Source organism: Lonchura striata, chromosome 1, assembly GCF_046129695.1.
Source record: "Lonchura striata isolate bLonStr1 chromosome 1, bLonStr1.mat, whole genome shotgun sequence".
Classification (NCBI taxonomy): Eukaryota; Metazoa; Chordata; class Aves; order Passeriformes; family Estrildidae; genus Lonchura; species Lonchura striata.
The window spans coordinates 89696047-89709310 of record NC_134603.1 but is presented as its reverse complement, the minus strand read 5'-3'; the positions used below and the strand labels follow the sequence as shown (position 1 = coordinate 89709310).

General features: G+C 41.3%; 1 protein-coding gene across 2 annotated transcripts in view; it reads right to left on the bottom strand.

The window, feature by feature from the left end:
• JARID2 (jumonji and AT-rich interaction domain containing 2) overlaps positions 1–13264 on the bottom strand; it is a 210144-nt gene that overhangs the window by 56993 nt on the left and 139887 nt on the right. For both annotated transcript variants that reach the window (XM_021553230.3, XM_021553241.2), the window contains exon 4: positions 2896–3065. In XM_021553230.3, coding sequence (XP_021408905.2) covers positions 2896–3065 — 170 coding nt within the window. The remainder of the gene's footprint in view (positions 1–2895; positions 3066–13264) is intronic.

The window sequence follows — 13264 nt, the reverse complement described above, 5'->3', positions numbered from 1 at the left end:
GGCTTTGATCATGAATCCAGGGATTACATCACCAGATCATTTTGAAGGACTAGGACCTCAGATAGTCCTACTTTATTATTTTTTTTTTAATTAAACAAATACAGGGATTTACTGTCCTGAATATTACCACTACTACACTTAAGATTTTTCAAGTGTTGAAATTCAACCCTGTGAGTGTGCTCTTATTTCCATGCAACTGCATGTCACATTTCATGGTGAAAGCACAAAGAGCCAAGGCTGGACACATACAGCTGGACAGAAGTCAGAACAGCTGCTTGTCCCACCATGCAAACAATTCTGAAACCCTCAACACTTCAATAAATAAAAGCATGGAGGTTCCAAATCAAAATAACCCCTTCCAAAATATCCCAAGTCTTCCTTCCCTATGCAGGGTCTTAGTAAGCTTCTGGCTCTTCCCTCTCCAAGCTCACTAGGTAGCACCAGAAGAGTAGCACCAAACTAAGCCTGCCAGTGTCCTGGAGAGTGAGTCACTTGTGGGATCTTTCTGGAGCTGGATGTACCAGCACGCTGCTACATGAACTCCCTACCAGCTTCCATCTCCTTGTTTTGAAATGGACTCATCAAAAGAGACAACCACCTGGAGCTAAACATTCCCAGAGGCCAAATGGACAACACCTTAGGCTGCCAGGACCTCTTGAAGGATGCAGCAGTTCAGGCACAGAAGCCAGAACCATACTAATACAAGTCTGAACAACCCACTCCTCCCTCCAAGCCACAGCACTCTCCTGCTCCTCCAGAGAGAAGCACCCAGGTAGCAGGTGTCCAAGAAGATTCTCCTGCCTCTTTTCATGCTTTATACAGGGGTGATGCAGTAATAAGCTTGTGGGGGTGCTGAAACACAAAGTTGACAGCTCTCCCTTTCACAGTTTTTCTTCAGACTGTTTAAGTAGACTAAGAACATGCCATGTGTGAAACTCAGAGCAGACTCTCCCTCGTGGTTTTTAACATAATTGTAATTGTGATCTTGCAGTCTGAATGCATGTGTTGTCAGAAATGTTAGAGTACTCCTGCATACTGAAGAAATTAGGAATGAATTGCAAGTTCTTAATTGACAGTACAAAACATCAATTATGCCACAGATGAATAACAAAGGAGAAAATTACAGGTGCAAGAGCTAAACACCCATTGATTTAAATTTAAAAAAAATAAAAAAACAACAACAACATGAAGCACTGGAATAGGACTAAAGTACCCATGCTTCCCATTTGCATTGTTAAACCAGAACACTAAGAGAATGCTAAGAAAGTAGGAAATACAAGTGGAGATAAGTGACACCCCCACACAGGTTGCCTTTATGTAAGTGCAAGTGCCTTCAAAGCTATAAATAACACATGCTTGGTTAGCAAGCAGTGGAAACAAGTGTGTGAATGCAGCCATGTGTGCTCACACACAGACACACACAACCCTCATCTGACTCTTCCCACCAACAACTGTGGCAGTTGGCCCAGATCACAGCAGTGACACGCTGCCAACAGACTGATCAACCTCACAGCACACTAAATTAGAAATACATTTCCACAGATTAAATTTCAGAGGACTGTTATGCCACTTTAAACTCCATTAGATTCTCCTCCTCTCCATCCTTTAAACAAACACAAAAGCTAGCAAATCACCCTCTGCTATCCCCTCCACCCACCCACTTTACCAGAGGTCCCAACAGGATGGAGGCTCCATACTGGATGTAAAATAAGATGGATAAATTAGCAACCAGTCTGAAGGAACCACTAGCCTAAAATCTTACAGAAGATAAGAAAAAAGAAATCAAACCACACTTTCACACTAAAGTGAGAAAGCCTCAACCAGGAAGCTATGGGTGGTGTTGATCACTGCTGTCCACAGATGCAGCGGAGACCTAAGAAAGGGGAACTCAAAGCAAGCTCTGAAAGATTCAACGCACTAGGTAAGACTTTTGCAGAGCAGCTCTATCTATAACAAATGCACACCCTTTCAGCAGGTAATGGGACAAAACAACAGCAAGAGGCATCATTCCAGCACAGACTAATGAGACTGGGGACGCACCTGCGGAGAAACATACAGCAAAAGATAACATGACAATTGGGGGCTTAACTGAAAGATGCTATCTTCAGCACATGACTTGGGACACAGGGCCATGGAAAGTCTTAAGAAAAATGACCACTCGAGTAACATCTCCTTCTCTAGCCTAATCTAGAGGGTGAGCTGTACCTCACGCTCAGGCCCCCCAAGTCTGACATTCGGGCTTGCAGACACACAGCCTGTGGATCCCTGGCACACCACACAGCTGCGGCCAGGCTCGAGCACCTGTTACTGCGAGGTAATTCAAGTATTTCACTCCACAATTTCAGAGGCCTCCTTTGTACTTGGATTGCTAAGAGGAGGAGCTCACCAGTTTTAATTATCACCACGGGAACAACCCAGTTCCTGAGGCAGACAAGAACAATGGCAAACCCTCCACCCACTGTCAGATGAAAAACCTCACTCAGATTGAACAATACAGGACAGTGAGTAGGTAGAGAAGGGGAATTTCCAAGCAGATTTCTCCTCTTGCAGGAACAAGTACTCAGGCAAGTTAAGCACTTCTTCAGTTTATAGTCAGACGAAACAAAGGAGGATGGGGAGGACTTAAGAGAGCTAGACAAAAACCCATTCAGGGTAACAGAGAGCCAAGCATAAAAGAAATTTCTTTTTGCACTATTACCAGCCTCATTTTATGTTCTTTAGAACCATGAACTTGAATGCTCCTGCTGCAGATACAGTCAAATTGCTGAGAGCTGAAATGCACACAATACCTTCAAGTACAGCTCCAGTACATCTGTCTGGCTGCTGACTTGGTGTGCAGCGCTACTGCTCCTTCTGTGAATGAGACTCTGCCCCAGCGCTGCTGCCAATACCTACCTCGAAGACAGAGGAAAGTGAGAAAATCTTCTGTCTTGGGCTTCCTTTTGGAGAGGTCAGAAATCTGAGTGGCAGGAGGGGGTAACAACGGCTCCATTATCTTTATTGGAGTTGTGCTGGGACTGTTTGGCTGGGACTGAGCAAACTTCCTTTGTGCTTGCAGCCTTGGCCTGTGGAAACAAGAGCACATCAAAAACATGTTAGGCAGGACTTGCTGGATGTGTGAAAACATAAAAATTCACCATATAAGGGGGGTGGGGGGGAAGGGGGGGGGGCGGGGGGAAGAGAGAGAGATCGATCTGAATCCATCTCCTACCAATACCAAATTCCTACCTGGGTCAATAATGAAGACAGCATTTTATTTGTTTTACCTTTTGGTATCTTCTGCTACAATTTGGAAAACCAGAAAGGGAACATCTTGATTGCAAAATCTGTGACTACTGTTTCATATGTTCTGAGTGCCTTCTTGCACATGATACAATTACAGTTTACCATTCATTTATTTGGAAATTAAATCTGTATTTTGCACCATGAAAATGTCTTTTTTTTTTTTTTTTGTTAAGTGTTAGTGCTTATTGCTTTCTGTTTTTAATTAAATTACAAATTAGGTTTATTTTAGCCCCATTAAGGTTTTAATTTATTCCAATCTGCTAGAATCTTATTTTCATAGTAAAATATATATTAATAGATAAGATATATATATTTGTATCCAGTTCTAAAAAAAAAAAAAAAACAAAACCTTTAAGAGAAGATATTTTTGACAGGGAGAACATCAGGTCAAAACCTTTAGATTTTTGTTTGCTTGGCCACAGCCCAGAAGACAGTAAGCAGGGAGGTCAGCAGTGGGGTTAAGCAGGATTTGGGATAAATTTGTACGCTTGAAGGACATGTGTGGAATGAATTTGTTCAGTCCTGGTAGTGGGCAATGGACTGACACTCTCTGATTAGTTTTAAAACATGCGCAGATACGGCTGCAGGAAATGAGTGGCTGCAAATGATTTTGGCACTTGGCTGCAAATTATTTCAAACCTATCTGAAGGGTCTGATTAACTGCTATGCAGCAATGAATATGATTTTCGTTAATATGTCTAGAACATAAATTGGTATTAGGGAGAGCATTTTGGGGCAGGACAGATATCCGGAGGGGGTCTCACTGGGAACCTGGCTCAGTTCCCCATGTAAGAACATGTTAATTTTTCACTTAAGCAACTGGGATTCTAATTATGATCTTTATTACAGCTTCAAAAAGGAAAGAAGCTACAGAAAGAACTTAAAACCTTGTTGAGAAAGGATGCAATTTTATGTCATTTTATTCCCTAATAGCAGAGTATTTACATAATGTCAAAGTGAAACATATTAAATAACACTGAAGGGAAGCCCAGGTCTTGTCACTCCATGGAAAGCTCTCCAGTTGTGACTTAAGGAAAGCACAGTTATCATTCAGTAGGAATGAAACACAATTGGCAAACCTTTTGTTTTTCAGGGGTATAACCTTAAATATTTGGGTAACAATAGGTTTGTTACTATATTTCAAACTTCTGCAATCTTGTCGCTAAGATAACAAAAAAGTATTGGAAATCTCAGCAGTGTTTGTATGAATATACACGTCCCCTAATGACAACAGAGAGCAAATGTAACTTTCAGCAGTTTTCTCCCTGAACTATGCATAAAGTTGTCCTTGTCCTCACTATCCAATCCCCATTGCCCTGAACAACAAAACATACCAGCCATTCTTACTGCTTTTTTTTAATTGTAAACCTGCTGTTTACAATTTTTTTATCATGGTGCTTATAATTTGTGAACTGGGACTAAAAGACAATTTAGCACATATATTTCCTCATATCTATGAACAATTATCTTTCCAGAATGAAGGTCTCATATAGATATGCCTGTATCTCCAAAAATTACTCAGATTGTTTTGCAAAGTCCCATCTCTTCAAGCAGACTAAGGACTCCCGTGCAGAATGAATGGTATTTTAATTTCAAGCAACTACATTTCTATCACCAAAACCATACACGCAGCCAGAGAAAAATGCTTTGTGTTGGCTTCTGTTCTGCACAAAACATATGCTCTCTCGGCAAAAAGCAGACTATAAAGGTTAGCGAGCATCCTGGCTTTCTGCACAGCAATTTTTTTTCCCATTGATGTGCTTCATCAGCCAGGCTGTTAAAAACATAAACACACCCACTCTCTGCATCTCTGTACCTGCTCAAATCTCATGTGATCAGCGATAAGCAAGGAGTACTATGCCACATAGCACAAGACTGTTTTATGGGTCAAAATTAACCCTTTGCAGCAAGAATCATCCATGCTAGTTTGCAGTATCCTGATTATCAGTCTCCAGAGCACTGAAACAGGATTAGAGAATAACTTGCAAGTTTGGCATAGATGTGAAATTAATGAGTGAACCGAAAGTACTTTTGGTTCTGTGTTTGAAAGTACGCTGTCTGCTAACGTTCTTTTCTGGGACAAAACAATCCCTATGGAGCCTAGCCTGGCAGCATCACAGGCTCTTCACTACCCATGAGGGCCCTTGATTTCAGGAAGGATAGAGAAAATTCCATGTATTCCCTCAACCATGAGCTTTTGATGCTTCTCCCAGGGAGACTGTGGAGACTTGTTGCTATATGGTAATATGTGTCTGAGATACTTCTCAAACCAGAGTTGAAAGATGGCTGTACTTCCATCCACTCAGTTTGACCTCACCAGTGACACAAAACCAGAACCCCTTATGAAATATCAATCTTTTATTAAAACCACGAGCAGTTACAGGGTGCAAAAATCATTGATTCAATTTATAAACACTAGTAAATGAAAGCACTCTTTTATGACTGCAGCATCCTTTAGGTTTGTGCAACTACTGTTCCTTGCATGAATACGAATGTACTCCACAGGCTTCTACTTCAGTGCCTGAGAGTGCATACAGAATGAGCTGTGAGCAAGAAATAAAACTATTCTGTAGCTACAGCTTACAGGGATGAGGAATCAAGATTAGGAAGCAAAAGATGCGTTCTTAAGTAGCCCTTGCTTCAGATTTATGTAAACATGACAAGTTTCAAAGGCAGGCCACCAAAGAAAAAACACACATATTTCAAAACATTGGCAGCAACTAAGACTGTTTTCTTGTGAAGGCATGTATGTACCTCAATAAACTTGTATGTCCCTATGAAAACCTCCAGCAGCATAAAACCAATTATTTCAGGTATGGTTTCACATTACACTTAATCCAATCTAAGTGTGAAGTGGCTGCCAAAGAAGGATTGTACCCTCCTTCTTCACTACAGTTGCATCAGATGAAGCGTTATCAAGTCATACTCACCACTTCTGAACAAGGAAGAACAGAAATGATAAAAGTGCTCAGTGTATGATGGTGTCTATCTAAAATTTAGAGAGAAACAGTGCAGCTAGCAGGACTGAGGCAGTGATTGTCCCCTTGTACTCAGCACTGGTGGGGCCACAACTCAAATCCTGCATTCAGTTTTGGGCCCTTCACCATGAGAAAGACATTGAGTGGTGGAGATGAAAATGCAGCTGGTGAAGCATCAGGAGCACAAGCCCTACGAGAAGTGAGTGAGAAAGCTGGGGGTGTTGAGACTGGAGAAAAGGACGCTCAGGGGGAATCTCATTGCTCTCCACAACCACCTGAAAGGAAGGTGTAGCCAGGTGGGGGTCAGTCTGTTCTCCCACAGAACAAGTGACAGGACCAGAGGTAAAGGTCTCAGGTTGTGCCAGGAGATGTTTAGATTGGGTATGAGGAAAAGTTTCTTTACAGAAAGGGCTGCAAAGCATTGGAATAGTCTGCCCAGAGAAGTGATTGAGTCACCATCCCTGGAGGCATTTAAAAAGACACATGAACGTGCCACTTAAGGATACAGGTGGACTTGGCAGTGCAGGGTTAATGGTTGAAGTCAATGATTTTAAAGGTCTTTTCCAACCTAAATGAATCCATAATTGTTTAAATGCATAACACCACCAACATGGCTTTGCTCTTTGCTTCTTAATGCAAGGGTTTCGGCTGGAATGACCTATTTAGCATGCATTTGGCAACAACAGACAGATTGGCATGAGCAGCAAAAAAAAAAAAAAAAAAAAAAAAAAAAAATTCCTGTTTTTTATCCTCCAAATAAATTGCTCACTTTGTCCTCACTGAAAGGGTACACACTGTGTAAGGTTTATAAATACACAAACAGAAGAAACTTTGCGAGGCAGAAAAGGATGAGGAAAGAACTTAAAATAATCCCACATCTAATCATCATGCGAACACCCAACATGCAGCCAGAAATATCTAGACTATTTAAAAATAAACAGTAAACCACCTTCTCTCAACAGAATATTATTTTCCTTCTACTTCTTTTGAGAGAGTTTAAACACATACCTATGACACAAAGTTCAAAAAAGCCTCAGCCTGAGGAAGTCTCAGCTCCTTTGGGTATGCTTCTCTTCTATGGAATTGGCTTTTTAGGTCTAAGGAAGTAAATTTCAGCCAGAGACTAAAACACCCCAACAAAAATATTCTAACTGCAAAAAGTCAGACTAGGCTACAAAACATTTATGTCTTGCAAAATATGCATTTTGAAGTTTTTTTTTTTAGAGTAGAACTTATTTTTAGTTGGATATTTTAAGCAAATTGTATTCTTGTTAATTAAAACACTACAGTTAGTGTTAACTAAAAGTGCTTCAGAATGTCTTTTAAAAAAGCATATCCTAGCACCATTCCTTTAGAAAGTTCACATTTAGGAAAAAAACACTTAATACACAAAGACAGTCTTTTCTTCACAAAGCAAAGTTCAGGTTAGTAGTAGTAGTCTGTGTTAAATGTAGTAAACATTAACATTCTAGACAATAGTGCATGTTGTGCTAGCCACAAATCAAATATTAAACTATCAGTGTGTGAGATTTTGTTGTACACCAGCACAAAAATCTTACTCTTTTCAGTTTATAATTCCATAACTCCTAAGCAAAAACATAGTGTAAGTACAACAAAACAGACGCAAATCCAAATATGTACAGATGTGTAATATATCTGCATACATACCAAACTATTTATAGAAAATTCTGGGTTTGAGAGGCTATTCTCATGCCTAAACATCTCAACTGGGAGAAGATTTGCAAAACAATCTTTTGCAAACGTTCTCTAATCTCCAGCAATCTGCAGGTTTCCACCAAACTTCCTGCTTAGTATGTGCTACTGTAAGTCCTTGCTGTTTGGTCTCATTACCTTTCACTTACTCCTTAAACTCCACTTTTTCTTTTGTCTTTTCCTGCTTTTCTGTAGCCTGATATATCCTTTTTCTTGATAACAGCAGGACCAGGAGTTAGGTTTCCAAACACTATAGGAACCATAGCTGAAGCAGCTGCTTGAGTGGTACAGTTTTGTGACTAATTCCCATTTTCCTTCTCAGTGCAAAGTGCTTTTCACTTAACAATTAAGGGAAGGCTCTGGCACGGCTGGGCACTCTACCTCACAGATTCTGTTCTGACCACTCCATGCTAACATCATTATAGCTTCCCCTCTGCTGAATACCTGGGTTATTTACTTCCTTGCTGTGACATTTTGCTGGCATGGTGAAAAACTTACCTCTGAGGTTTGCTTGGCTCTGTGCCCCTGATCTCGATGAGGTCTGAAGTGCACCATCTTTTGATCTCATTGGAGGTGATAAACCAAGTATGTAAATTGTGTAACTGCACCATACAACGTGGCACTCTGGTACACAGCATGTCTGTACAGAAACATTCACTTGTGTGCACAGCTTTGTTCAGTAAGGTAAACTTACTTGAATGTGACAGGCTGTAGAAACATTCTGCCCTCATTTAAAAATAAAATAAAAATGTAATTTAGGCTTTAATAGCCAGGTGTCTTCTAGAAATCAGATGATTATCAAGCGCATAATTTCCACCTCAAAGTTGACCAGGCAACTTCTAGGCAAGCCCAAGATGAGCATGCAAAACTTGATGCTGGAGGTATCATTCTTCATGGGACAAGAAGGAAATCTTGTGCCAGCAGGAAGCATGGCTAAGCTACATTTTACCCTTTCAATCCTCAGAGTAAGCCAAAGACCTCCCAACAGTGATCTTCTAGAAGACCACCAGTTCATGTGAAATGGGCTCCAAACTTCAACAAGTTTTCTAGGACTATAATGCCAAAACTTATATGAAACATTTTTTTTTTCCCCCTGAAACTGTGATGGTTAATATTTGGATACTCAAAAAAATGCAGTGGGAAAAAAATTCCCCTCAGAACACAAGATCTTGTTGGCTGTTCTTGGAGCTGGTGGCACTAGGCAGTGTTTCTATCTGTACTCACACACCTCTGCCACCACTGTGTCCCAAGCTACCCTGTCAGGTCAATCAACAGCACCACACCAAGAGCAAGAAAGCCTGTGTGTGAAGGAGTCCTTTGAATTGCATTTCCTCTCCTGCATGCCCCACAGCTACTGGGATAGTATTTTCTGCCCATATCAGTGGTACCTTTTGCCCACTGTCACTACTGCCAGCAAGTCCACAGTAGTGGAAACGGAGATTCAATGGGCATCTGTGTCCCCACACTGGTTAGCAGGTGTGGGGTGTACCGGGTGTGGTGGTGTACCAGGAAGGGACTAGAAGTAAAGAGACCTAGTTGCTCCCATCCATACAGATATCAAGTGCAGGTAACTGTTGCAAAGCATGGAGTCACTCTCAGATATGGCTCCTTCAAAATAATTTTCAAGTTAATGTAATCCAAGACACAACCTAGACCTGTACTACCAGGTAAGAGTGTAATTCTTTACCCTGTCATATGATTAAAACAACCTTGGCTACTTTTCAGTAAATTAAACATTCCAGAAAGGTTGAATGCAACCATTTTCAGAAGCTATTTTTACTAAGACCTTTATTCACGCAATCCTTTTTACTTTCTTGGGCCCAGTAATCAAAATTGGGCCTAAATTAAACAATTTTAAACTAGATTTAAATTTTCAGATGATCCAATAAAAGCACAATATTCAGCCCATTTAGTCTTTGATTGTTGAGCCTAACAGGGCACATTTCTTTAAAAAACACTTACTGCTGTAAAACTTTAGCCATAATGAATGGATGCACATTTTCCTTTGAGTTTTTTGTGGTTTTTGGGGGGTTTTTTGGGTTTTTTTGTTGTTTTGTTTTTGTTTCTTTTTGTGCATGTGTGTTTTTTTTAAATGGGAAACAGTTGGTTTCTGAGAACCTCCTCTCATGTTAACAATAGAAAGGTGTTTGGGAATGGCATTTAATGAACAATAATTGAGATAACCCATATGCTTCATGACTAGTTCAAAGTACAGCTAGACACAAACTTTTCTTCTGCTAAAAACTGCTTCAGTTATCATTAATTTTGGAACCGCCTGTTTTTCCTGGCAATGCTTACTGATTACAAGAAGGTACTTGCAGTCTCCAAACCCTCCTCATGTCATTCAGTTTAGTAGAAACACTTATACCTACTAAGGGGAAAATAGCATTGGGCAAAGTGGGAGTCCTTAGAAGCTGCTGGGCCCTGTTACCATTCCCCACCACTTTAACTGTGTTAGGAGGAACTGGATAACTCCAGCCATAATGAGCCTTGTACATATTCCACAGTGCCTATATAAACAGTCACAATGACATAGGTATGGAGAGCTTGCCTGCTAGGCTGAGGCCCATACTAGGCAGTTTACAGGAGTTGTAGAAAACTAACACTGCCTTCAGGTTTCACCTGTGGATCCAGGAAGTACAAGTGTTTCAGTGGTCTAGATAACCTTGAGAGGGCTAAATTACACTGGGTACTAAATGCTCTGTGTTTTTGCCCTGAAACATCCACAGTGGTCAGGGAATTTTGACACTACTCTTATGTAGCAGTAGGATTTCCCAGTGTGAACTTGAGTGGCCTTCATGGACTTCAGGATACAGGGATGCAAAGAGGAACAAGAAATGATCCAAAAAACCAAAAGTGTAATTAGTCAAAGTTGCAGGAGAATGGGTCCCCTCTCACCTTACTGCTGCAACTGGTATATACTGGACTTGATGAAAGAACAGTCCATGCTTATAGCACACAATTTGCATCACTGCAGCACTGTAGGCAGGGTCACAACCTCTTATCGTACTTAAACCAAAACTTAACTTTCAGTTACAAAGGTGCAACTCCAGCACAACACAATTACAAAATCACACATCCACCTTCAAATATCTCAACAATTACATGCTTCCAGCTCAGACTCTAGCAGCTGGATAAAGGCTGATTTAGACTGAAATACATTAAAGACCATCAAATACTCAAACCCTTCCACACCTGTCCCATGTGCCAGTGGCTGTGGCAAGTACAGGAGGGTTTCTTAGCTGCTGTCCAGAGAGAAGCAGCAGTGTGAGTGTGAACAAATGAGGATATGGCAGCTGAATGAGGCTCCCAATAAGCAGTTTTCTTACAGCCTTTGTCATCACATCACAATACAGCAACTGTCCTAGAGACTTCTCCATAAATCCAGGACCAAAGCCTTATTCCTCTGTAAGCGTAGGATGTGGACAATCAGAAAGACAATGACTCTTTTAAGTCTACTTTCTCCAGGGCTGTAACACCTGAGATTGGACAAAAATTTTTGCTCTCCATACAGACATGTGGTGAGCTGTACATGGCAATAGATGGCAGAAGAGATCCTTCTGAATACTGGAGACAGGTGGTGCCACCCTTCCTTTGTCCTGCAACAGTTCTTAAAAATTCCCATTCTGGAGTGGCTTCATTTCTAGTCTAAGAACATAAGCACTGGTGCTTCAACCTTTGACTGCTCCAAGTTGTACTCCAGCTGTGTCTACACTGTACCATACTGCACACTGCATAAAGCTTTCAAATTTATCAGTCTACATGGAAATCAATCTAATAACAGTGTTGCAGACTGTGAGTCCTACAAATGCTCCTCCCAAAGTCCTGGTTATTGCTGACACCCTAAACACCACAGCCAACAGCATTCAGCTGAGCCAGCTTAAATATGCCCACAGAAGCTACAAAGGTGCACAGTAATGCAAAACCAGCCTCATTCAGAAGGAACAAGAATGTATTCCAGAAATCCATTTTAGAGGGGGCTGTGTCCTATCCCTCCTGTTCTTTGGGCTATGCATACTACAGAGATTGCACCCTAGCTTATGATACTTGCATAAGCTATGGTGTGAAGCAGTGCCAAGCACCAGCTGATGACCACTGGCTCAGCAGTACCATAAAAGCTACAATAATTTCTGACTCCTCCCCACACTCCCACCTGTGCACAGCTTACTTCTGCTCCTGCACCCATGTTCTGGAGGATTCCTTTTCTGCAGCACTCCTCATCTCAGGCTGCTACTTGGTTCTCTTCACCAGAGCGCTCTGCAAGCTGCCTACCAAGCACAGCGGAGCCCAGCTATCTACAAAAGTACTTGGCAGATGGAAACTAGGGTTTCCAGTTCCTGCATCCAGAAATGAGGGCTGCCCCTGTGTTCTAGCAGTGTGACCCAAGATGCCTACTTTTCAGCTTGAGCCAGAACCACCACGCTGCACCAAAAAGCAAGAAGAACATCATCAAGGAGTAAATTTAGGACAAGTATGCCATTTTATGCTGTGCTGCTGCACAGAGAAGAGCATCACCACATGCTAGAAAGTTAAAATGCAAAACCGCAGCAGCAAAAAAAAAAAAATTAAGGAACTCATTTACATTTGCTTGGTTTCTAATAATCACTACCAGATGTCTGAGCATGTACTATGTCTACAAACTTCTTTTCAAGAAAAAAACCACAAGAACAAAGTTATTTTTTCACATTAAACCCTGTCCCTTGTGCTAGAAGTAAACAAGGTTGAACTCCACGCTAATGGGCACCTTCCTCACTGGAAGGAGAATGCAACTTCCAGTTCACTTGCACGATCTCCACCTACTGGCAAGGAACCTGTCAAGGACCTGCTGCAGGCACTCACTGAAGGTGGAAGAATGAAGCAACCTTCACAACTCTTCTGATATTCAGGTAAAGCCAGTGTGGGAAAGCCTAGGGGCCCAAAACGGTCTCCCCCTTCCACTTCACTTCTCTGCAACACCATGCTGCTGTCTGCGTGGAATTGCAAGCAACTTTGTTAACTTTGATATTGTTTATTACCAACGCAGGCTTGGATCATTTTCAAAAATGTTTTTGATCCCTACAAAAATATTTCCCACCCTACTGAAGACAGCCTACAGAATGTTAAAACCTGTCCATTTTGAGAAAACTTGAGCACTGCCCCTCCGTTTAATTACAGAGAGGTCACAATTACTTCTAGCACAACACACTGTGCAGCTTCAATATTATTCTAGTATTATTTTCAGTGTTCTCAGGCATTTGAGGAACATCTGCAAAACCTGTTCAGTTCCCAGTTCCGAAGCAAGGGGCATT